The sequence below is a fragment of the Numida meleagris genome, chromosome 1, assembly GCF_002078875.1.
Source record: "Numida meleagris isolate 19003 breed g44 Domestic line chromosome 1, NumMel1.0, whole genome shotgun sequence".
In the NCBI taxonomy this organism is placed as follows: domain Eukaryota; kingdom Metazoa; phylum Chordata; class Aves; order Galliformes; family Numididae; genus Numida; species Numida meleagris.
In genome coordinates this window covers 141,802,643-141,828,552 of record NC_034409.1, presented here as the reverse complement: position 1 = coordinate 141,828,552, position 25,910 = coordinate 141,802,643, and the positions used below count along the sequence as shown (strand labels likewise).

The 25,910-nt window shown below is 37.0% G+C and overlaps 1 protein-coding gene across 2 annotated transcripts in view; it reads left to right on the top strand.

The window, feature by feature from the left end:
- Positions 1–25,910, top strand: part of PCCA (propionyl-CoA carboxylase alpha subunit) — a 273,195-nt gene that overhangs the window by 119,455 nt on the left and 127,830 nt on the right. For both annotated transcript variants that reach the window (XM_021416023.1, XM_021416032.1), the window contains 5 exons: positions 5,935–6,078; positions 7,510–7,584; positions 12,744–12,812; positions 13,592–13,667; positions 23,704–23,814. In XM_021416023.1, the coding sequence (XP_021271698.1) occupies positions 5,935–6,078; positions 7,510–7,584; positions 12,744–12,812; positions 13,592–13,667; positions 23,704–23,814 (475 nt within the window). The remainder of the gene's footprint in view (positions 1–5,934; positions 6,079–7,509; positions 7,585–12,743; positions 12,813–13,591; positions 13,668–23,703; positions 23,815–25,910) is intronic.

Below are 25,910 nucleotides of genomic sequence, written 5' to 3'. Positions count from 1 at the left end.
GTTTGCTGAGGCTCTTCATATTTCTTAATACTGGAATCTTGTTTTACTGTGACACTTTGCTTCAGTCATTTTAAATAGGCTAACGAACAGTGTCAGATGGTAAAGACTTTCAATTGCTACTAACCTGGGCTGAATTTGAACTACTGACCTAAAGGTGAAAGGTCTCTTATCCCATTACCAATCCCCTAAGCCCACCAGAATCCATTCTGCACACAGTTTATACCAGCTGTTCATGGCCATTTTTAGAACCGAAAGAAAAGGTGATTTTGCTGCCAAACAACACTTCTTCACACAAGAGGGTCAGCCGACAACAGTTAACCAGATTTTTGCCACATTCTTGCCTCCTAATGCAACTTCCATTATGTAGCTACTGGTTGTCTGCTTTTCAGGCTTTCCAAAAGAACTACAGAAAAGCATTGCTAATTGTTGTTGACAGAAGAGACCGACATTGTTTGTCTAAGTCATTGAATCTGAAAGATGCCATTAACAGTGCTGCCAGGGCATGGAGTGATATCTTAGAGACAACGCTACCACGTAGCTATCATAGAATACTATTAAAAAAGTAGAGAGAAAGGCAGCTCCATTTTTTTTATAAGTAGAGGAAAAAAAGAACTCTTTTCAAATGATACATTAGTTTCTTTCCTTTGGTGGATTTGGTGTAAAGAAAATGCAAGAATGGCTGCATTGTGACAAGACCCATCTTGAACTAAGTACTCAGAGAACCCTTTAATGCTACAGCTAAGTATAGTCAAAGCAGATGTAGCATCTCATAAAGAAAGTGTAAGACAGTTTTGTTGGGAGCAAGTTTCTTTGTTTTGTTAGATGGAGCTTGAAGTGGAAAGGAATTGTGTAGAAATAGTGAATTTCAAGAGTTCTTCAGAAAGTAATGCTGAAACTGCAAGCTAAATAACCTGTTGATATCAAGTGTGTGTTGTTGAGAACACAAAAGACACTCAGTATTACAATAACTTACAATAACTATGTAAGTTATTTCTTACCTGCATCTGTCCAGTACAGTAAAGAAACAAACGCTTGCAAAACAAAAGTTGCCAAAAGTGAATCTGTGATTACTGGAAGATAATTTTGTGTGAAGAATTTTTTTTTTCAAAGCTTATACTGTCTTAAAAATTTTGTTGGTACCAGATGTCTGTGCATTGGTTTTTATTTCTGTGACAAAACTCAGAAAACAATAGAAGAAGTCTTCCTGAGCATCTCAGTTGCTAGATGATTTTGTAGTTCTGGTTGTGCTTGTTTCTTGATCAAATAGTAATAAATCAGAAAGTAAGCAGCAATGCATATTATATACTGTTTATAGAAAATGACAACATGGAATTTCTCCTGTTATGCATTTCTGTGTGCTTTCCATTCAGTGTTTTCATCGTTGTCAGTTCTTCAGCAACCTTTCTGAAAGTCTTTTTCTTAGCATGTGCCTGAAATTCTCATACACATGAGCTGTTGTGAACTACTGTGGAGGAACTGTTTTCAGAAAGATGATGTGACCCCAGAGTGCTCTTCTTCATAGTAGTCAGAAAATTGGCATGCCTGAATATCAGAACATGTGTGCACCTCTCTTACTGTTCACTTTTCCAAAATAGAAAAGAAGCCCATTGAAATAACAGGGGCTGAGGAGCATCTGTAGGTTGCTGGGTTTGGGTTAGTTGATACTGGATTTGGAGCAGAAGAAAAGCCCCTGGGATTCCAGGTGAATCACATTTCCTGGAAACTGGTGAATGTTGAAAGTTAGCTTTTAGATTATTTATTTGAATGTAAAGGAGCATATGATACCATCCAGAGGCTTACAGTGGTAGGACAAGGATGGTGTAGTCTGTAGATTTAAGCCTACTGAAACGTGGGTTTTCTTGGCCTCTGTGGTCTGTTTGAATGCTCCAGCTGATGTGTAAGTTGATTCCTTGTGCGTACAGGGGCAAGAGTGCAACCTGTGAGAATACCCTTAAGTGTTTGCTATTAGACCTGAGTACCTTACTGGTGAGAAAAAATTGTATTCTGAAAATATTCCCCTGAATGTAAGGGAATAGCCACTGCTATTTCACCTCTTAGCTCGAACTGTTTGTAAGCATTACATGACTGTTTTTGTAACCGTGGATGAACCCTGGCATGACAAAGCTTTAAGACTGTTGGCAGTCACAGAATAGGGCAAGAATTAGCAGCACCCCCCTACTGTTCTGGGAACTGATGCTAGTTGCGCTGCCATGTTGACAGGTTCCCATAGCTTTTTTGCACCTATTTCAATATCAGTAATCATCGTTATTTTCTGACAGACATTGTCACCAGTGCTGCCAGTACCTCGTGGTGTATGAACTGGAAGATGAGGGAAACAAAACCACTTGTGCTTACAGGGAAGGGATTACTGTGAGGTGTCTGAAGAAGAGTAAGTCCGATATGAAGGGAAACACTTTCCCTTTATCCCCCTGTGGATGTTGCTTGCCATAAGTTATGGCTGTACGGATTTAGAAGCAGGAACAAAAAGTGACATTCTTCAGAGAACTATATCTATGTGGAAAAAAGTGGGAATAGGAGAATTTTTGAGGTACATACTTTGCTTACGGGTGCTGAGATAGCAGCTTCTTGCTATACTTGTTTGTGACTGGACTTGGTATATGTAAAATAATTGGTAGTGAAGGCAATACTTTTGCAGATAACTGCATTGAGATTTATCACTGATCAATTTTTCGTCTTGTGTTGCTAATAGGGAAAGCTGCTTTGATGTAGATATGATCTGTAGATTGCTTGCTGCAGACATGTCTGGTTTTGCCCTTTCTGATAAGGACAGAGATAATGTGTGAATTTACCCACTATCATATAGCCACAACACCATCGGCTCTTACCTTAATGACTAAGGTTGCACTGGCAAGATCTTGGTTCAGCAGACTGAAATCTGAACATAATCCACAGCTAAAAGAGTTGATCTATTGAGTGTGATTCAGCTCTGGTTAGGAGCATGCTTGTATTTATCTCTTTGAAAAAGTAATTCTTGATTTAGCATCCGTAAAATGGCAATGAATGTTGTTGGAGGAGAAAATAAAACAGGCAAGCTAGCCAAGGATGATGCCTAAAGCAGGAGACTGAAAAGTGAAAGAGGAAAACATTTAAAGCTTAACTTCTAATAGTGATTCAAAAGCAGATACAGCGGTTACCTTGGCTAAATAACTGCAGTGATCATTCTAGAGCTTTCCTAAGCAGGGAACAATGAAGTCTTTGTTTTATGTTTTGGGAAAAGAGGGGTTTAATTTCTTTACTTCTTCTACCCCATCCTTCCTTGCCTTTTATAACTTTAAGAGCTTTAATTTCAGATCCTGCAAGTATCCCTCTGTGAGAGGATTCTTGCACCTCCAGAACCTTGCAGGGTGCAAGTTGAGCCAGGATTTGGCATTACTGATTTGTTAATATCCTTTTGTGATATAAACTGGAGAGTGTTCTGCACAATGCTAAAAATACTGACTCCCTCCTTCCCTTCCTACCCATGCTGAAAGAAAACTGCAAATGGTAAATCAAGTGCAATTTGAGCTGAACACCTCAGTGGAAGATTAAAATTACCAAAATCCAACTGGCATTTCAAGGTTAAAGTTATTTTCTATTCCATCTGGGTGATCTGATGGTCTTAAAGTATACTGAAAATCATTTAAAATAAATTTTGTACCACCAAATTAGTGATATGATTGGTTCTGTCTACATTATCCCTAAACAGCATTAGTCCTAAGAACAGTCCTGTAAGAAAACAGAACAACTTCTCTCCACCCTCAAAAAGACCTCAAAAAATTTTGCTTGTCATATTTTCTGAATGCTGTTTTCTGTGCAGACACAAAGGGAGTATTTTGAAGAAACAGAGGAAAATATTGACCAAGTCAAAGATCTTTATTGAAGAAGGGATTAAATAAATGTTTGTGAGTCATAAGAACCAAACAACAAAAATATTTTTCTTTCCAGAAACATTCCGTCCTATTTTGATCATCAGCAATAAAGCTGGAAACAACAATGAAGCTATTGAATCTGGAATGCCAATTGTAATCCAAGAAAAATGACAGTGTAGCTAAATAATGCAGATAAATGTCTTTATAAAAAAGAAGCATTGTATTTTAATTATTTTTGACATTAGAATTCCAGAGGTTTTGCAAACTCTGAGGTAATTTTTTAAAACATGATTTCCAAGGTAAGAGAGTAAGTTCTGTTCAAATTATTCATGTGTGGTGAATAACTTTGTATTAAAACTCGAAGTTAAACTTAGTTTTAATAGAAATTGAATTGCTTCAATTTAACACTGCAGGGTAGACATTGAGGTGTTTCATAGATTGTCCAAATACTGTTATTAAGCTTCTCATGCTGGAGAGTATCATGTTAGGTAGAATCAAGATTGAATCCCAGAGGTGCATCCTCAAACTATATAATCAGATTCCCATTTCAATGTTACTTTTGTCTTTAAAAGAATAGGTCCTTGTTTCAGTGATGATTTGTCATTAAAATTTTGTCAAAACGTCTTAAAATGTTGTTGAAACTCTAAACAAACTCACAGCACACACAGGGCTAATTATGGATGCCATCTGTTTATTTTTACGAGGCCTTTTTCTTAAAGACCAAAGCATCTACTTGTTCCGATTAGTCACAAATTATTATAATGACTAAATATTTTCCTTATACTGGTGTACTTGAAGGAAGAACGACATGTGGTTTGTTCACTGACCTTTTTCTGTGTCAGAGAGTGTATGCAATATTGCATCGCATGATAGAGAAACCATTGTGAAGTGCATTTTCTTAAGGCTCTTGGAATACCATTTAATAACAAAAATGGCAGTACATAATTTTTATGTGGAAAGCCTTTAATCTGTCTTTGTGTGAATAACATGCTGATAGCATGTGTTACATTATCTATATGGTGTGCCTTGCACTCTGTTGCTGCTTTGATTTTTAAAATTTTGTTTACTGTACATAGAATCGTAGAACCACCAAGGTTGGAAAAGACCTCCAAGATCATCTAGTCCAACCGTCCACCTATCACCAGTATTGCCCACTAAGCCATGTCCCTCAGTACAACTTCCAAACATTTCTTGAACACAATTAATACAGACATTAAAGATTTTTTTTTCAAGTTAATGTATTCATTCCTATCCATTCACTTTAAAAGAAGAAGGTGTGTGTATGCATGTGCGTGCACATGTGTGCATGCTTGTACGCACATGCGTTGGTTAGCGCGAGCGACGGGTATTCCCATGGCAGCATCATCCAAAGCCGTTAGCAGCAATTTGCTGAGAGAGCAGAGTGACTCTGTTGGTCCAGCCCAGCTATTGTGCATGCTAAGCACTAAACAGATAAGTCTGGAGGGGGAAAAAAATTGAAGGATCCATCTGCTCATTTCTGCTACACTGCGCTGATGTAAGATTACGCTAATCTGGTTGCTTGTCAGGACAGGTTAGTGAAAGCAGGCGAATGGGTGAGATTTAGGGTAGGCGAGTTCTATGGCAAATTGTAGCAGCTCCTGGCTGTGCCGTGTTAAGTGTAGCAGAATGGGTTGATTATCATCTTCTTTGAGATTCTCGGCTAAAATATATTTGGGTCTGAAGCACTAGTCTTTTCAAGACAAAATTGAACAGGAAAAGCTTCTAAGCAAAGGAAAACTAGCGTATCACCACCAGGTGCTTTGAGTTTGTAAAACAAAAGAAAAAAACCCTCTTAGGTGTTTTTCCTTTTGTGTGCTTCTCCTAGTTATTGTAATCTGATAATTATTTTATTTTTGTGTGTTTCCCTGCAAAGAACGTTGCAGGGAGCTTGCCAAATATATGTTTTTTGGGAGATGGAGGGGAAAGACCAAGATGGAAATGTGTTCTTTGCCTGGTCCAATTTCTTGTTTATGTGTTTGTTTATTAAGAGGGATTTCTTTGGTTGTTTTTGTTACCTACTGACTGACAGTTCTTGACCTTGCAGGTTGAACATCCCGTCACAGAATGCATTACTGGCCTGGACTTGGTCCAAGAAATGATCCGTGTTGCTAAGGGTTACCCTCTCAGGCACAAACAAGCTGATATTCCCATCAACGGCTGGGCGGTTGAATGTCGAGTTTATGCTGAGGTAAATGAGTGGTAATGGGGAGGAGGGTAGGTGGTAGAATTGCAGAGTAGTAATAACCAGGTGGGGACAGAGACCAAGGTGAAGTCAAGGATTGTCACATGAAAGGTGTGATTTAGAGTATGCAACACAAACGGTTAACGAGCATTTGTAGAGTTTTTATTTCGTAATTCAGAATGTGGTGTGTATTTTGACATATATTTTCTTCCAAAGATCAAAATAAAAAACGGTAAATGATAGCTAAGGTTTATTTTGAAGAACATTTGCGATATAGTCTGTTCACAATTAATAATGCAGAATTTGCATTGTTTGGTACAGTCAACTAGCGTTTCCAAATTTCTTATATCCTTGAAACTAGAATGACCATTGAAATAACAAAGATTCTTTAAACCATTGAGTTGTTGTACCAAACATTTTAATGGGTTGTTGAAGAAGCAAGTTATGTCTGCTGAAATCACAGTTCTTCATAGGAAAAACTTGCAAAGTGCATGTCTGACTGTCTCATCTTAAAAAAGCTTAACAGAATATATAACACATTTTCAAGCATGTTTAGGACATTTCATAGTAGTATCCAAATCAAGATCTGCTCATTTGAAAAATGGCTCTCAGCTTCTTACATTTTAAGAACTTTTTAGAGAACTGTACTTTTCAAATATAATTCAACCTCCTGAGATATTCTTTTTCCTCACATAACTATCGCTGATTTATGGCCCTGGGCTTTTTAATTTTTTTTCTTTCTCTTTGTGCCATACCCATAATCTTCAGCTTGCTCTTCTGATTAAAAATGATATGAACTATTTTGATAAAGAGTAAGTATTTGTCATATGATTGGCATGGAAGCTCTTTAGAGTATGAATAGGTTTCATTCTGAAGTAAATGATGCTTGGGCTTTCTTTTTGTTCAGCTTATTTATAATTATGAGGGAATTTAAATAATGGATCTTAATACTTCGTCATGAGATTGGTGTTCTTACAGTCTATATGCTTATTGTAGGGGGTTTCCAATGGTGTAAAGGTCAGTTTGATTTCTTACAGTAGTTGAATTCCTGACTGCTCTTTTTATCTTTGGAATATTTTCCTTAAACTTTCTTCTCGACTCTCCTCCTTCTCTGCATACTTTCCCATCATTTCTTCCAAAGCACAATGCAGTAAATGAAGATGTGGTCTTTGAAAGTTTTGGTGGTGCACTGTAGCCATGTGCAGAGTGCTTTTTTTCCTGCTATTTTGACTGCAGTGTGAGAAAATTTATATGCTTCCACTTCTTTATTTTGAGTCACAGAGGTAGTTTGAAGAAGTGTAGTTCAACACAAGTAATTCTGGGGAGGAAAAACAAAGTTATTCCAACAGTGGTTTCTGTTAGACTTCAAGCTATTTAACATTATTTTCTCCACATCTGTAAAAGCTTAATGCTTTCTCATGTTGAATTTTATTTCAGGACCCCTACAAATCTTTTGGCCTGCCATCCATTGGTAAACTATCTCAGTATCAGGAGCCATTGCATGTGCCAAGTGTAAGTGATTTAGTTCTGATTTTCATATGTACGGAGTGTTAAGGGTCTTATTTTTATAGACTATGGATATAAGTACTCAGTAGCTTTGTAAATTAGGGTCTGTTTCTAGCATTTTGGGAGTGGGTGTCACGGCATTACTTATTTGTGCTACCTGAAAATATGTTTGAAAGTGTTTGATTCCAAGCTTGCTTTCAGATGTACTCAAGTTGGGTTTAACAGGAAACCAATGTATGTTGAAATATTTTGTTATGTTCTATAACTTACAGCTTAAGTTTTTTAAATACAGCTTAAGTGAAAATAGCAAGACAATTCAATGTTGAGTCAAATGTTGAGTCAACTCTTTGACTACCAAGAACTGAAGACATTGGTGAGAAATTGTTAAATCTTTCTGCTTAACATTATAGACTTTGAAGAGCAAATTTGCTTCAGTTAACTATATACAGATTATTACACTTTTCAGGATGCAGTCAAAGTATACAGAATAGCTATCTAATAAACTCTTGTTTTCTGCTACTTAAAAAGAACAAGGGCACTGCCTTTCTGTAAAATCAAGGGAGTCTAAGTCTAAGTGCATCTATATATATGACACTATCAGTGAAATTGCAAGGCTGTACCATCTGTGAATACGATTATTCAGTCTGATTGCTTGCACGGAAAATAGTGGAAGATTACAGGAGAAATCTTAAATGTGGAGATGTTATTGGATATATGATTTATTTCACTTTTTAAATTGTTTTTGCCCATGTACTTTCTGAGGGGACCTGACCCTTTCTGGTCTTTAAGGCTTCATGCTGTGTTCAAAGCCTGGAAGCAGAAAAAAACTGTAAAGATCTAAAAGGCATTATGTGATCTTAAAGAGGAGATGAAGGGAAAAGGTATCATTGGATGTATCTAAACTTCTTTTTAAAATGAAACAGAGTGTATGTAATAAGAATTTATAATGAATACTCCAGCAGTTGTTAGAAGTTTTCACCATGTTGTAATAGCTAACAGGATGTCAAACATTTTGCCCTTGCAAGTTTTTGCAATTTGCAATTTTCCAAACGTGAGACCTGTTGAAAGTACAAGTGATAATGGACAAACTGTACCCCCTACGGTCTTTGTCCCACCAAATCTTTCTTCAATTAATGCTGCAGCAGGAGTTTTATGTAATAACATTTGCGCTTGTGAGCCATCCATACAAAGAAAAAACAATTAAAATGCCTTAAATGTTCTGCTTACTGCTGTTATTTGCTTGTGCGAATGTTGCATGTCAGCTAAATGGACCACGGAATAGATAAAGTGATTGGGTGCAGGAGAGTGCACACTAAGCTTTGTCTATCATGATTGCTGGGAGCAATCAAATTGATGCCAGCAGGACAGTAGACGCGTTGACAGCTGTAATTATGTATCTCCATGGTGATCACTTTTGGCCTGTCATGGAGGCCCACGAGTCCCCTCCCTTGCAAGCATTTAATCAGATTGGGCTGTCACTTGTCAGGTAGACAGGGTGGGCTGGGAGTTGTGCTTAGGGGGAGAGGTGAATTGAAAATGAAGGGTGGGAGATGTCTGATCGCTTCACGTGGTCCATCGTGGTGCTGAAGAAAGAAATTTTAATTACACTAGAGGCTTCAGAGCAGTGGTTTGAGGAGCTTATATGGAGTGTCTGGGCTGTTCTTTCTGTTCGCTACTTCTGTATTATTAAAAATAGAACAGCTATTTTTATTTAGACACTCATGGTTTGGTATCTTAATACATGTTTCCTGCCACTGTTGAACTAATTTCTCTCCTGAGAATGTCATGCCGTGAAGAACAAAATTAATACAACCAAAAAAAGTTCTTTACAGGCCCATTGTGCCACAGTGTTTGTTTTCTACATTTTAGATTTTAGAGTTGTCAACAAGTTGGATTTAGAAATCAGCTCAGACTTGCAGTGTGTTACGAGAAGTTCAGCTTAAGAGTAGTGCGTTGCCAAATGCATTTTCAGTTCATTTCTTCTGTTTCTGAAGTTAGCTGTGGTGGCTGCATGCTCATATTTGTCAGTTTCTCAAGTTGGAGGAACTGGCATGCATGGATGTGTGAGGTTTTTTCTTATCTGTAGATAATACTGTACTGATTCTTTTTGTCTCATATATTCTGTAGTCTTTATAGAACATGGTATGAGGAAACAACAATTTTTCATCGTTGATAATGAATCTTAAGATAGGTAACCACAAAACCTCATATCATTATAATTGTGAGCATACATATTTAATGCTCTTACCCAACATGGAGAAAGTGCTGCCATACCTGAAGACCTCCAGCACTGCTCTTTGCCAATACGACCAGCAATCTGTTCTTTTATCACTCTCAGCAGAAAGACAAAAACTGTTAGACTCATATAGTTAAGAACTGGAAAATACTAGAAATCTATATCTGTAGGTGAGTGGAATTTGATGTGCTAATAGTTCATTGCAGGACTGACATGTAGATTGGGCTTTCCCCCCACTTAAAGGTTTTTTTTTTTCTTTCAGTTTACTGTTGTCATAGTATAACAACACATAATGATAGTACAACAGCAATAAAAGTGTTTGGGGTTGTAATACCAATGAGCTGTAGAGTACAATAAGATTTTGAACTGTAGCCTTTCTGTGGTATTCTAAATGCTGAATAAAAGAAAGGAAGTATGCTAAGCAGAATTAAATGCTGAAGGTCTAATAAGCATTGCTATTATCTGTCTACTTAAGGACTTTATAGTAAATATCTGTTGAATTATGGTTTATTTTTCATCCAATATTAATTGAGTTCTGTCACACCATATAGTTTATAAAATCATCTAGTGTTACTGGGCTCTGAAAATTTAACCACCACGGGAGAATTGAAGATGGTAAATGTATTTCTTTTTTGCTGTCATTGTTTTTAGTCACCCTGAGTTTATTTTATGAAAATTAAACTTCTCCAGAGGTCTCCAGATTTTTTTAAATTCTGCAGTATTTTTTTGAAGAATTTTAAATTCCCTCTGTAATTTTTCCTTCTCCAGAATGTCATACTTAATAAAAAGTGTAAATTGTTTAGTAGTACATACACTGTATACAAACAGAAACATAGAGCAGGTGGAGCTGTGTAGTCAGTATCATCAGACGCTTTACATTGATTTCAACTAACGTGCTTTACTATGAGTGAGAATTATGCTATTTTCATCATTTTTTTTTCTTTGTCAAAATATGATGTGCATATACAAATACTTATGTGTGTGTATATGTATATGTAAAGCACCATCAACACTTGTAAGTGTTGCTTTGGAGACAAAAGTCACAGTATAATTCATTTATGTGTGGAGTGTGTATGCCATAGCTTCATGTCTTATACGTGATCATTGTGTATTCAAAAAAGTATGTAAGGGAGGGATCTACACTAGATCACAGACTGAGTAGATGAATTACTTCTTTTTGTTTGAAAGTATGCATTGACTTTTTACATATGGGCAAGCATCCTGAGATGGTGGATGGTGTAGCAGCTACAAAGAGAGTTGAGAATTAAGCTGCTTATTTTTTCTGTAATCATGATGTGTCTGAGCTACTTCTCATCAGTAGGTAATGTTAAATACCTGATATGGGTAGTGGGAGGCCTAGTTAAATGTAAATAAATTACATTCAGGTAAGATGCAATACAAATGCTGTAGAAGTGCTACTGCCTTTACATGTAAATAAATATGCTACAGAAATGTAAATAGACAATGAATATGTAAATCTGAACATAAACATAAAAATATAAAAATTCATAAATATGCTTTTTTAATGAAACCTCATAAAATCTGATCGGTGTATTTTTACTGAAAAACATGAGTACACCTGCCAGGGTATCTTTTATGTCATTTGGATAATAAAGTCATCATCATGCCCTCATGTGGATTTTGTAGACAAGAGGTTCTACATGTGGTCCCTTGATAATCGCCTAAATTAAAATATTAAAGGCCTAACAGCCGTTGCGTTGACCTTTTTCTGCCTTGCTGCAGACAGCTGAGCTGCTGTTTATTGCGAGGGTTCCTTCCCACAGGTGAAGATTTAAGTGAGATTCCAGGACCCTCTTCCCCATCCCCTTTACAATGCAGTATATCAGAGCCCTGCTGTTTCAACAGCTTTGACTAGAGTCCTCTGTCCTTGTGATCCCCAGAATGCATTTATTGCTCTTGAGTTATTTTGATTAGTATTTTAAAAATATTTCAAATTCCAATGCTCAAAAGCAGCAATTTAATAAATATTTCTTCCCCAGAAATTGCTCATTTAAACAGTTTTATATGGCTAACCTCATTGCTACAGTGATGAAATCAAACTGAGAGATGAAAACAAGAATCACCATTATACTGGCTAACTTGTTGGCTGGCTAACAGCATTCGGCCTCTTCAAAAGGGATTTTTGAACTTGTGTTATTTTTTTCCGCGAATATTGCAGAATCAGAGATTTAATTGGGGCTGTGTCCTTACAAAGCAAAGCCATGGAAAAAGCTGTGTAAACATTAAGGCCTCGGGGGAACAGCAGCAACAGAAAACACAATGGTTTACAGTCAAGAGGGCGAGGCAGAAAAGGAAAGTGTTACAGACATGAAAACCACAGGATCGGTATTCCTATAGAGCTGATAAGCAGAGCTCCAAAGTTCCTGCTGAATGCTCCTGGCTTGTATTCCCACTGGAACCTTCAGAAGGGCTATCGTGAAACGTGTGGAATGTGATTACGTACAGATACAGAAAGGGTGTGATTTTAAGGGGCATCCTTCATGCCAGGTGTCAGTCAGAAGAATAATTACAACTGTTTTATTACAGTGATTAAATCAGAATTGGATGCGTTGTGAGTTGAAGTTTAGAGTGTGTAACGCAACCTAAATCGTTAGATCAAATTTGATGTGTTTACTGTGCATTCTAAGGAGAACAAAAGAGAATTTTTGACTGTCAGCTGAAGATTACATTCATGTTTCTGTTTAAGGAGAGAATAACTTACAGGTATTTTTCCTAGTGGAGAAAAAGGCTCCCTTCCCCTTCTTCAACTTCTCTGAAAACAAATTATTATCCTGGTTCTTCAAGGGAAAAATATACATGATAAGCTTCATGAAAGTTATGTTTTAAGTCTGTCAAATATGTTTTATTTCACATTGAAGGTTTTTTTTTTTTGCAATACAAAATTCTTTTTGCTTTTCGTTTTCTGAAGGTACGTGTTGACAGTGGCATAGAACAAGGAAGTGATATCAGCATTTACTATGATCCTATGATCTCAAAAGTGAGTTGATTATTTTTTAATGTCCTTAAGGTATGAAATGCTGATTTTACACACAGATCAATGAAGAATAATGTCTTAAAGTATGGGTAAATCAGTATTTTAAAGATGCTAGGCGTAACGTGCCTTGAGGAAATATGAAAGGAGTGAAGGAAAATGTGTAATAGAGGAAGTTTCATGTTACTTGTAAACAAAATTTTGTTTATCTATTGATGCAATAATTGTTTGTCTTCCAGATTCTGGTTATTAAATGATTTTAAACAGAAACCAGTATATTCTTTTAATGTATCTTAACTAGAACTGTTTTTTCAATAGTTCTGGCGTCTGAAAAGAAGCAGTGAAATAAATGGTTGAAAGTGTCTCTCAGTATTAGTTCATATTCATTAGTAACATGTTGGTAAAGTTAACTATAAACTTTGTAGTCAGAGTTCAATTGTCGAACAAGTCTTAAAAGTTGGTTGGGGCATTCAGACGGCAGGAGAATCAACTAGATACTCAATCTCTGCTCTAATTTTCAGTGCGCCTAAAAAAGAGAGAATCTGTTTACACGCCCAGATTTGTATGAACTGAAAGTGATTGGCCTTCTTTCATTGAATGGATTGAGATCTTAGTTTTCTCTTGATGTTTCAGAGAGCCTCTGAAACACAGATCCAGTAATGTGTTAGAAATGTTTTTTTTGGGGATTGTAGAAGTTGTACAAACTGTGTTCATTTTAAATGCTTGTTAGATCCTGGAGACAAACATGCTAGTTCTAGTTAACTTAAATACCTTTTGTTTTTTAGCTGATTACCTATGGCTCTAATAGAGCTGAAGCATTGAGAAGAATGGAGGAGGCTTTGGACAATTACGTAATTCGAGGTAACTACAGAAATTTGGGTTCCTAGTGTGATCTATTTCAACAAAACAGCTTGAAAATGTAGTAATTAGCAAATTGAGTTAAATTCCCACTTTGTAAGTGCAAATGAAAACAGGAAAAGCTTGTGTTAATTAAGCTGAGAAGATAGATCAGTGCTAAAGACTTCATTTTTTCTCCATTGTTTTTGCTTTATGAGATAAATATTTAGAGATAAATATTTGAATTATTTCCTTAAAGAGATTTCACAAGATGGACGCATGTAATTCATGAATTACATAGTGAGGGAAAAAAATGGCCACTGTGCTGTAGGAAATTTAAAGTAGGTGCTACTTTATAGCAGTTTAATACGCTGGCTACAGTAAAAACAATACCACAGTTCAGTATTTGACTGTGTATATATATTTCTTATTTTCAATGTAGTTTGTGTTTGGGTAAATAGAGATGTAGACTGCTAAGTAAAATGTGTTTCAGCTCTTGCTTGCTGACTGCCTAAAAGTAGTAGATGCTCTTTCAGCTTTCCCAAGCAGCAGGGGTGAATCAAAGATGACCACTTTAACTTGTTTGAAGTTTTAAAAAGGGAAGTTGTGGTTAGTGTGGGAGGAATCTTTACATCTTCCTCTTTGTCATATGGGGAAAAAAAAAAAAAAAGAAGGAAAACTGAAGATAGATAGAAAAATTGGATTTTTTATTCTTTCCTATCCTGGGGGTAAGTGGAGAAGGGAATTGTAATGTGGTAAAAAATCTTCACTTTTCCACTTAGCTTTGGTGTCTGAAGGAGTTGTTTTTTTTTCATTACTGGTCAGTATACTTAGAAGGACCAGGATAGAAAGGAAGATAACTATTCGAGTTTGCTGTTTCGGTTGCTTTTTTCTTATTGCTGTACATGTTGTTCCATGATGGATGAATGACTTGGAACACACTTAATTCCATCCCTGAGCAGCTGGAGGAGGAGCAGGAGAGCCTAGCTTGTGTAATAGACCAGCATATTAGTGTTTCTTTAAAACTTGGTATGGCTTTAATGTTTTCTGATGAATACTACAGATGCCATGTCAGACTCAAGAGATTTATCTGTTTAGGGGAAAATGAGCATCTCTATACCACAGTGTAGCTAGATAGGTGGTAGGACTGGACTCTAAAATAGATTTATACTGGTGGAACTTGAGCCTTTATAGTACGGCAGTACAATGTGCTGATGTAAACCCCTGCTGTATATCAGCTTAGTTAATTTATATGAGAGAATACAGCTAGAATGAAGTAGGATGGTGTTTTTTTTTCTTTTTCAATGGAGACAGGTTCTTGATTCAAGCTCAGCTGTATAAGTAGCAAATGACACTAGATGAATTATATTTAATGACAGTATTGGAACTGTATGTGGAGTGTGGTCTTTTATTGTGTGGTATAATGGAATGGAACCTAATGGTTTGTTCCTGGGTATTTTACATAGATGTGTTCGGGCAGCTGTACAGATACATAAATATCTGGAAAGGGTATGATGCCTTGTATCTGAAAATATTAATTTCCATTCTTGATTTTTTTTTTAGTATCTTATTAGTATGCATATATGCATTCAAATGCTCATAACTGATATCTCACTAGTATTTATACCAGTCAAAAATCTCTTCACATATTAAAAACATTGAAAGAGGTAATAAATTAACTTCAGGCAGGAATACATTTTTATTGAGTTACAGAGGACAAATTTTAATTTGCCGTTGGTTTCAAAGGTTCATGAAATTTCAGGACACATAACTGTGATGAGCAGTGATTTCCATTTGAAAGCCAACAAGATCTTCATGTAGTTTTACACAGCAGATAATTTCTTCTCAGGGTTTATTTATAAGCAGCACATACAGATATTACAGTATCTCATCTCCAGTGTGAATAATACTTCTATACTTGTCAGTGTAGTTCAGAACATTGCAGATCAGGCAGATCAGAAAAATACAGAATTTCAGTTGTTCCGAGCGGTCTCTGTTAAGTTCAAGTAACCTTACAAGTGATGAAGAAGAAACCCTGTAAAAACAACTTAATGCATTTTTAAATAACTTTTTTTTTTGCTTTAAATTGTTATGTAACATAATATTAAACTGTACTGCTCTGTTAGGAACATGTCTCACGTGAAGTCAGTATGAGTACTTGCTATTAGCAATTAAACATACAGATATTTTTAATGTAGATCTGAATTGGTTTTATATTTGAATATTGAGCCCATATACAACTGTTCAAAGACCTACATAGTTTTTCTAAATGGTGCGCTTCATGTTCCATATTCTGAAAAAAACTTCATCTCTTTTGAAGCAGCTTTTGTTTGCTTTTGGAGGCCGTTTAGTTTTTTTGTTCTAAGAAACAACTCTTTAAGAGCTGCAAAAAAATTTAGCTAAAATTACCAGCTAACAACAGTGCAAATTGTACAAATGATACACACTGTGAGATTCACAAGAATTGCAACATTTCTGTAAACAAAAATGCTTGCTTGCTCACATATGGTGGCGATGGGATGGGGTGACTGGGTAGCAGGTTGAGGACAATCTAATGGATAGCTTAGGGATTGCTAATGGAAGACGGAGTCTTTCCCATCACTTCTGTGTCACTAGTTCAAGGCAGGCAAAAGTTGGTAAGGATTTTTAGTCGCTAATATTTTGATGGTTGCTTGCTGACCCATGTGAAATCAGTGGTCTTTATTGAGTTCCTAGAAGACAAATGTCCTCTTGGAACAAATGCCAACATATAATGCCATTCATGGCGGTCTCAGTAGAGAATCCAGGGGCTGAAGTAGCACAATGACTCTCCTGGAGGTGACTCATCCAGGGTAGGTGGAGGCATGCTGATAGCAAAGTCCTTGCACTTCACAGTGCTCCTTGTGTACTGCCTGTATGAAAACACATTCACCTTCCACGGCTGTGACTTTAGGATATCCAGGAATTACCCCATTACTTTTGGCTCCATTCTACTTGCAGGGAACAAATCTGTTTATCAGCAGATGCTACCAATGTACCTAACTCAAGGTATATTCAATGTCGTCATAGGGAAGCAATCTATGTGTCCCTTTGTAATATCTATATTGTTATTTATGGGGTCATATGAAAGTAAAATAACATTTGAGGAGTGCATTGGATTAAATGATCTCCTGAGGTCCTTTAACATCTAAATTATTCTGATAGGAACTTACTTTTCCGTGGAGATCTGATGCAAATTCAAAATCTTAACTAAGATTTCTGAAAGAGGAAAGATCTAGTTAGGTAACATCGCTATCCAACATTGCATTGCTATGGATCTTCCAATATGTTTCAGTGATGATTTTAGGTTTCATGTTGTAACCCATATTTGCCTCGCTTTTAGTTTTATCCAGGGACTCTGGGAAAATTTCTGAATGCTGAAATGTTAAAGACATTGGTCAAACATGGTACTAGTGTTTCTCACCAGCCTGAGACATGAATAATTAAGTACCCCTGAGCTTGCAACATTATTAGTAGTATATCTTTCTCCAGTTTTGTCACCTTTTATCAGAAATTTATGGTTTTGCTCTTTTCTAATTTAGATAACAGAAATAGGATATTAAATGTCTCTCAAAGTGTTTACTGTACATGTAAACCTGTGGTTTTCCTTTTTTTTCCAGTTTCTCTAAGATGTTAGCATATGTTTGTCATGTAATTGTTTATGATACTTTATAATCTGATCTTTAAAAGGAGTATATAAATAAAACCCAGTATAAAATTCTGGGTTTGCATATGGGAAGTGGTTTTTATTTAGATAAAAAAAATGAGCATTTAAGCAGCAAGTAGAACTTTTCATCGGTTCACTAGGGGTCTGATTGGGCAGATAGCTTAAATCATTGTATGCAAAGGTTTCTGTAATCTTTCCTTAGACCTGTATGATTTTTGGTATTCCCTGATGATTCAAGTATAAAGCAGTAACATTAATTTAACAGTCTTTGTTAAATTTAAATTTAAATAAAAGTCTTTGTTTGAAAAGTTAGACTTTCTCTGTTGAGATCTTGCTTGCTGAGGGGAGAGAGAATGTAGTCAACTACTTGCGAAAAAGGAGGAAAAAAAGTAAGAAGCAGATGCAGTAAGGAGTGATAGAAATAAGGGAGGCACAAACCATGGGTTTCTTCCAGCATAGACTAAAAGAGCAAGTACTTAAATGTGGAAAGTGATAAATAACTGTGGTGAATGTTTGAGGGAAATGGGAATATAGAAGTGAAGCCTGTGATATGAACTGAGACCTGAAAGGACAGTGACAGCAGAAACAGTGTGATTTTTTTTCCAACTGTAAACATACTAATTAGGAGGAAAAAACAAACAAAGTCTATGTAGTATTGTGGAGAAGACCTTCCAAAAAAAAAAAAAAAAGACACTTGAGTATTTTATCATATAATTCAAAGAAAATAATTTTCAGGTACAGAGGTATTCACAATAAATTTTAATTAAATCCAAACAACTGTTTATCATAAATTACTGAATGTCTTTTATATATTAAGTAAAAAGGTATTTCTCAACGGCAGTGATGGAAATTATATAGTATTCTGTATTCTGATTTCATGCAGGTGTGCTAGAGAGCTCACTGGTATTGTGAAACAAATCTTTGTATGGAAAGCAGTTTTCCTGCAGAGTGCTTACTCTTAAAAAAGGTCTCATTCTCCTGTTTGTGCCCTACAAGAGTGCTGCAAGAGATTCTGCAACAGAACTGTGTATTTTCCCCTTTGTGTAGGTGGAGGCTATGAGGTTTGGGAGCTCTGCAAGCCTCACTGTGTTCCCTGACCCTTTGCAGCAGAGATCATCTGGCTCTCAAGTGGGTCACTGTGGAAAATGAAACTGGAGGAGGGAAAGCAACTAGCAGATAGCAGTTCTGAAGTGCTAGGAGTGACCATCAGTAACATCATTTTAGAATACAGCTTCTGGCACAAAGGAAGATTCTCCTCCTGGTTCTCCTCTCCCTTTTCTCTTAAGGCAGTTGCACGGGAAGGGGTGGGAATGGCAGCATCTCAGTAGAGCTTTATGGCATGTAGTTTAGTGAGGTTTATTGACTACTGATCTATGGGAGAGGAAGAGGAAGGGACAGTCAAAGTACTGACTGATCAGGGGAAAGAGGAGGGTAATGTTATTGATGCAGGAGAAGGAAAATAAAATGATTTACTTTTTTTTTTTTTTGATGAAATGATCCGTGGAAGTGAAAAGTTACAGGAAAATCAGTGTGCCTTATTGAGGAGACATCAAAAGACAAGTCTTGCTACTTTTAGTTAGTTCTGTTACTTCTAGTTAAGCCCTTTAGATATAGTATTGTCCCGGTGATCTATTCCTCTTCTTCAGAGTGAAAGGACAGCTGGCGAGAGGGTGATGGCAAGGTGGCCATCCTCTTCCTTTCACGTAGTCTCCACAAAGTCTTCCAGTTATTCTGCTGATTGAAACATTCTTACATTCTTACTAACACCATAAATAATGGACTGCTTAATCTTACTAAGATTTTCAGAAGTCCATGCAATACAAAATTTATCTTTTGTTTGGACTAATGATTTTTACAGTAGGATATTACCATATACTACCTGCTTTGTTCATCTTTCCCCCCCTTTATTCTGATCTACGAGTTTTGTGAGCTCAAGACTTTAATACTGGGAAGAATTAATATTTTACTTGAAATACATGTTCGGTTCCAAGTATCAGCTGTGTAATGATCCTATGTAAGAATTTGATGCGGATGTTTGTGTATTAAAATTTAAATAAAAAAAAATTTAAATGGAAAAAACTGCAGAAGCCTTTGTTTTTGCTTTTGGATTAGTATGCACATAGCCTGCTCTGAAATGAATCAATCACAATTACATGGCTGAATGTTGAAGAGTTTAAGGAATATTATGGCAACTTCTGGAATTGCAAGCATGTAGGCTAGCTGCGTGGCAATCATGGACCTTGAAAAGTTTGCAGTGAAAGTATTTTTTTCATAGTCTGTGCGAATCACTGATAATGTTCTTGTTTTAAGAGGAGAGTAACTTAAGTTTATTACAACACAGCACAGAGCTTGGTTAATACTTTATTATTTTTGGTTAAAGAAATAGACAGGGATGCCATCTGAACTTCGTACCATTTGTTCTCATGGAGCATTTAAAATGATTGGTGATAATTTGGCTTTGCTGTTTTTTTAAGGAAAATATCCAGTGCAGTACTCTGTACGTTGTTTTTGCAATCAGTAAGTATGCAGATAAAGTTCTTTTTATTTTCTCGTAACAATTTGAAACTATCAGCAAGTTAAGTATATTCAACTGCTTATCTACAGAGTGGTGTGTAGGATTCCAATTAAGTTTACATGGATAAACACAGATTTGTGTTTGCAAATGTCAAGATGACAGAAGCTTAATACTGTAAAAGGGCTAATCAACACTGAATATGTTTAGTGTCAGTAAATATTTGTAGTGAAAACATGGCTCATGGTTTTTGTGACTTAGCATTCTGGGTTTATTCAGATGATATGCTGTTCATAAACCTGCTAAGAAACTTCTGTTCTCTGTAAAATTAATTTTATAGTATTTTTCATCTCTCTTTTTTTTTTTTTTTTTTTTTTTTGGAACTAGGATAGGAGCTAAGCAGCAGTTTGTAAGTTAATAAGAAAGAGGTACTTTTACCAAGAGTTTAAGGTAGATATGGTCCAGAGAATGTACAAAGAGAGGCAAGATAAAAGAGACAGTATGTAGAGCAATTTCTTCCAAATATTTTTTTTTTAATGTGAATTTCTTCAAAGCAATGTTTACTAATCAGCCCTCTTGAAAGATGTGATTATTTAGTATGCTCATGTGTTCATTAGGCAATAACTAGAGTTTAACTAGAAAAGTGATTGAACCTTAGGATTATATACATGTTATATATAAGACTTAAAAATATTTACATTTCTTATTTCGTTATATCTTTAGAAGTTAAACATTAGTCCTCTCTCTTTTACAAAAGTGTTTTGGAAAATGGTGTGTCAAAATTGAAATCCATGAAGTACATCTTTAAATTGAGCTTCTGCTGATGTAACGTGGTATGAAGAACAAAGCTGAGTGAAAGAAAAAAAAGATACAAGGAACATTGATTTTTCTTTTTTTTATAATATTTTGACTTGGAGAAAAGAAGAATATAGCTACAACTGCAGTTCTGCATCAGTCTTAACAATGTAAAAGAATGATGCTGAAGTGAAATTTTTGTTTTCTGGAGGGGAAATAAATTGATACAGTTCAGGATTTTGTTTGTTTGTTGGAAATGTCATGCCTTGTCAAGTTAACAAATGTGATTTTGTTCTTGGCAGACAGCAGACTTGGTCAAGAAAAAGAAAAATCCACTGAAAGCCACTGCAACATAAATATAATATACTTGAGTTTAGTGTGTAACTTTGCATGAAATAAGCACTGCCTGTTAGCCTCTGTTTGATCCTGTGAGAGTGTGGGGCTAATGTCTGGCCAGTGTTTTGGAAGCAGCAGGTAGTCAGGAGCAAGCTGCTGTAGGGGTCCATATTTCTGTAGCCTGGCAGTTACTCACACACAGATGGAGACCTTATGAACTTTGACAGAGGTCATGCTAAATTGTAAATCTAAAACTTCTAAACTTCTGAAGGATTACACTGGTGCATTATTATTGTTGTTATTATTTCTTGAACACACAATTAGGGACGTCACTAAAGATAGCAACTCAGGTTTGAGAAGCAGATCAACCATGCAGTCATGCTCACACAGTGATCATAGGGATAGATAAATATAGCATTTTGTGATACTCTAAAGGGAAATTGATGCATATTAAAATTCTAATTTATGTATGTAGAACACAGGATATTGCTTCCCAAGTACCTAGGCTTGCCTGCTCTTGAATTTATTTAGGCAATTTTAGAGCGTAAAACATTTCAGAAGCTTCTGATTTTTCTGGTGCACGCTATTTGAAAATAATAGAGATATACTTACAGGGTTTTTTTATTTCAGGTCTTTTGGGGCAGTCAGTTGAGACATCAAGCTCTCTGTCGTCAGCCATCGTCTCACCAGGGATCTTATTTTAGGTTTAGGAAAGAAAAACATGAGATGATCTGGTTACACGTTGTGTATTTAAATCCTGCTTTCAAAGTCAGAGAGCTCCTCTTTTGTCTTCTTGTTACAGTCCCAAAGCTGTACTTAATAGATGAAAATCTCTGTGATATTTCAATTTACTATGCAAATGGGTAAACTTAGAGGGAGAGATCAATACTTTCACATATCATAGAATCCTGGAATGGCTTAGGTTGGTTGGGACCTTAAAGATCACCTAGTTCCAACTCCTTTGCCATAGGCAGGGCTGTCACCCACAAGATCAGGCCGCCCAGAATCCCATCCTATCTGGCCTTGAATGCCTCCAGAGATAAGGCATCCACAACCTCTCTGGGCAACCCGTTCCAATGCCTCACCACCCCCTGAATGAAAAGTTTCTTCCTAACATCCAATGTATATCTCCCTACTTCTAGTTTAAAACCATCACTATCAGATGGCGTAAAAAGTCAACCCCCTTCCTGCTTGTAAGCTCCCTTCAAGTACTGGAAGGCCACAGTGAAATCTCCCAGAGCCTTCTCTTCTCCAGGCTAAACAAGCCCAGTTCCCTCAGCCTTTCTTCATAGAAGTGCGCCCAGCCCATTGATCATCTTCATGGCCCACCCCAGGACCCTCTCCAACAGCTCCACATCCTGCCTGTACTGGGTGCCTCAGACCTGGACGCAGTACTCCAGATGGGGTCTTGCGAGGGCAAAGTGCAGGGGGACAATCGTCTCCCTCTCCCTGCTGGCCACCCCTCTTTTGATGCAGCCCAGGATACTGTTGCTGCTGCAAGTGCACACTGCTGGCTCACCTTTTTGTCCATCTGGACTCCCAAGTCTTCCTCCACAGAGCTGCTGTCAATGAACTCTTCTCCCAGACTGCACTCAGATCTGGATTGCCTTGAACTAAGTGCAGCACCTTCTGTTTTGTGTCAGCCAAAGAAAAACTATATTAGCTTCCAAGCTGTAGTCATTTTGCATAATTTTTTTTTTTAGTGGAGATGCAAAGTGAGTTTATGTATTTATGAAATCAAGGTTCATAAATGACTATCTAGGTCACAAGCAACAAGGAGGCTTATCCTCTTTTAATCAGATAGTCAAATTTTCATCTTGTCATCATTGAACTGATATAATGTTTTTCTTAATGGTTCATGAACTAGTCTTTAAAGCTATGACTTCATGACTCAGTGAGGCTGATTCCATGTGTTGAATGTGATTACAGTAATGGCCACACAGAGAGCTTGAAAATTCACACCAGCAGCAGACTGTAGGGGGAAAAAAGCTTTACAACTGTTTGAACTGGTCTGCACATAAAATAACAAGACTATTTTTCATACTCTGAACTGGAAAAACACAAAGGTAAAGGAAGTGTAAAAATTTCCTTCTGTTGACCCAGCAATTCAGTCACTGTACTGCTAGTATCTTTGCGTTGGTGATATCTGAAAAAATCCAAATACCTTAACTTGAAGCTGAGAGTAACCAATAGATTTCTTTGTTTTATAAAGTTCCGCTGGTGTCTCTTATGAAAAGCTATGAAAATGCTATAAACTATGAACATATTTGCTATAAAACTTTTTACCATCTTTCATTACTGTGACTGGGGGTACAGCACAGCGTGTATCTTCCACAGCAGTGTGTTTATATAAGGGCGTAGGTTAACAAGATGGGCTAGGATTCATTGGAACGGGGCTGAAATGTGTGGTCATGATGCATCTGTCATTTCAGTGAGATGACCAAAAGTCTCTTGGTTATGCATGCTGTCATTGAGTTAACTAGGTGTTTCAATCAGGTCTAGTGTGGTGAAAGTTTTGAGGGTTTACTTGTTAATTACACTGAGAGTTTAAGGAGGATATCTTCAAGTAGGATTGGAGAAAACTGGTTAATTTGCTTTGATTACAACAGTACTGTGGTCTCAAAGTTATAAATAAGTTTTCCTTGAAGATAAGAGCACATTTTAAAAAGTTGTTTCCAACTGTAATTCAGTTAATATTTTTACCTGATTTTGTGTTGATGTTTTATTTTCAGGTGTGACTCACAATATCTCTTTATTGAGAGAAGTGATCATCCATCCACGCTTTGTTCAAGGAGACATCAGCACTAAATTTCTTCCTGAAGTTTATCCTGATGGATTTAAAGGTTTGTTCCTCATGGGAATTTTTGTTGAGAGCTTTTAGGCTGTCACGTTCCCCAATCAGTCTTTATATCTTTTTATGTATCTGTGCATACACACAGGCTTTTCTAACAACATATTATATGATTGAAATGGTTACCTTCTTTCAGAAAGGTAAAATATATATCTGTAGTGACAAAGTAGTAAATTAAATACAACCAGAGTCAGGAAAACAATTTGTAGGTGATATGAAATATGTAAAATAAACATCAGTTCAGCTCTGCCATGCTGTTGCGCTTCATTATAGACAGCGCTCCTACTGTTACCTGGAGATGAGATTTCTCTTTACCCACTGCTATTGCTTCTCCTGTGGGTTTGTGCAGCATCTCTAGGAGCACCTTTTTGCACTATTTGTGTTAACTGCAATGATGTTTTGGAGGACATGGATGTTTTATCAGAGTATTCCATTAAGCTAGTCTTGATACTCATTACACGCAGTAATGGGAAATAAACACATATGCAAATGTTTCTGTACAACATCCTGTTATGGTTTGGTTGATGTTATCACAACCTTCTTGGCCTCTTTGCTCGCCTTTCCCCTTTTCGGGGAGAAGAAAGTGGAGACAACTCGATTAGGATAAGGAGAGAGAACTAATTTACTACAAATGGTAAAAGAATGTAAGATAATATGATACAAAAAGGGAGTTACAGGTAACAAACAAATGAGAGAGAAGGGATTTCCGACTGTGCTGCTGGCCGTGCTGCCTGGAAAAGAATAGAGTTCTCTCCCATCACCTGGAGTCCAAATTCACGTGGGGAGTACTGGAGACTTCTGGGAATTGTAGTCTGTCTCTTCTCAGTGTATCTTCCTCTTGAAGAGCTGGAACCCATGTGAGAATGGCTGAGACTGCTGGGAGCTAGGACCCAGAAAGTGCAGTTCCCCAGTACTGTGTTTCAGTACTAAACAACTTGCTGCATGTTGTCATGATATGGAATACTGATAGAACCAGGGCACATCCCAAACAAAAAACTGCAGAAGTGTTTAACAACAGGTGCTAGAGAAATGTAGGTAAACAAATTGGTTTCCTTTCACAAGGATCAAAATTTCAAAGGTTATGTTGTCTCTAAGCCAATCTCCTGTAGATACTTTCATGACCTACGTGGTCAGTCCTGTTACAGGCCTCACACTTCAGCTGAGATTCATGAGGAAGAAGCTCTTCCTTACATAACATACGCATGTTTTTGCCTCATCTTTCCTGGGACTTTGGGTCTTCTGTGAATTGTGTGGAGATTCCTTTCTCTGCATTTCATCATTAACCCAGTGTGGCAAAACTCTCATCCCACTTCGGAGACAACACTGCTGGTTTGACATTCACCAGAAATGACTGGCACCTTGCAAAATTGCAGTCTCACTTAGGAGCAGAACAGATTTTTCTTACCCTAGGACTCAGCATGCGAGTTTGATTCAAAGAGTATTCAACCATGGAGATATTTTATATCATCATGTAATTGGCAGTTCTGTTTGATGTGGTCCTACATGGGAGATTAATGCATCCAGCTTGTTCTTGGTTCCTGACTGAGCCAAAGGAGTAGGAGTTAATCACCTTGGATGGCAATAAGCTTGGGATGGTTGTAGCTCAAATGTTCTTTGTTTTCTTTGCTAGGGTACCTAACTAATCCTCAGGTAACTGAGCAGGCTTTCATCCCTCACAGACTTGAGGGTACTCTGATCTGCTGTGAGGGCTCTCTGCTGCTGATTAGCAGGTCTGACTTCCTTCCTTTCCTTGACGCATTCATATGGAATTCCATGTCCAATCTCTTTGATGGTTCAGGGACTTTTCAGTCCTTTTTCTTGGTGAATTCAGTTTCCTAAACCACCAGAACACTGCATTTTTATTGTTGCTGCCTTTGGAGTAGTCTTTTGAGAGTTACTAGGTTGACTTAGCTCATGGAAGAGTCTGGTGAACTTTAGCAGATGTGCAAAGTGAGTGACAGGCTAGAGCTGGGGAGAAAGGAACGGAGGTGAAAGGAGGAGCTGCAAACAGTTAAGATAGTTTTATACTATGTCATGAAAAAGCAGCTGCACCTGACACATAACTGAGAACAATGAAAATAAAAACCA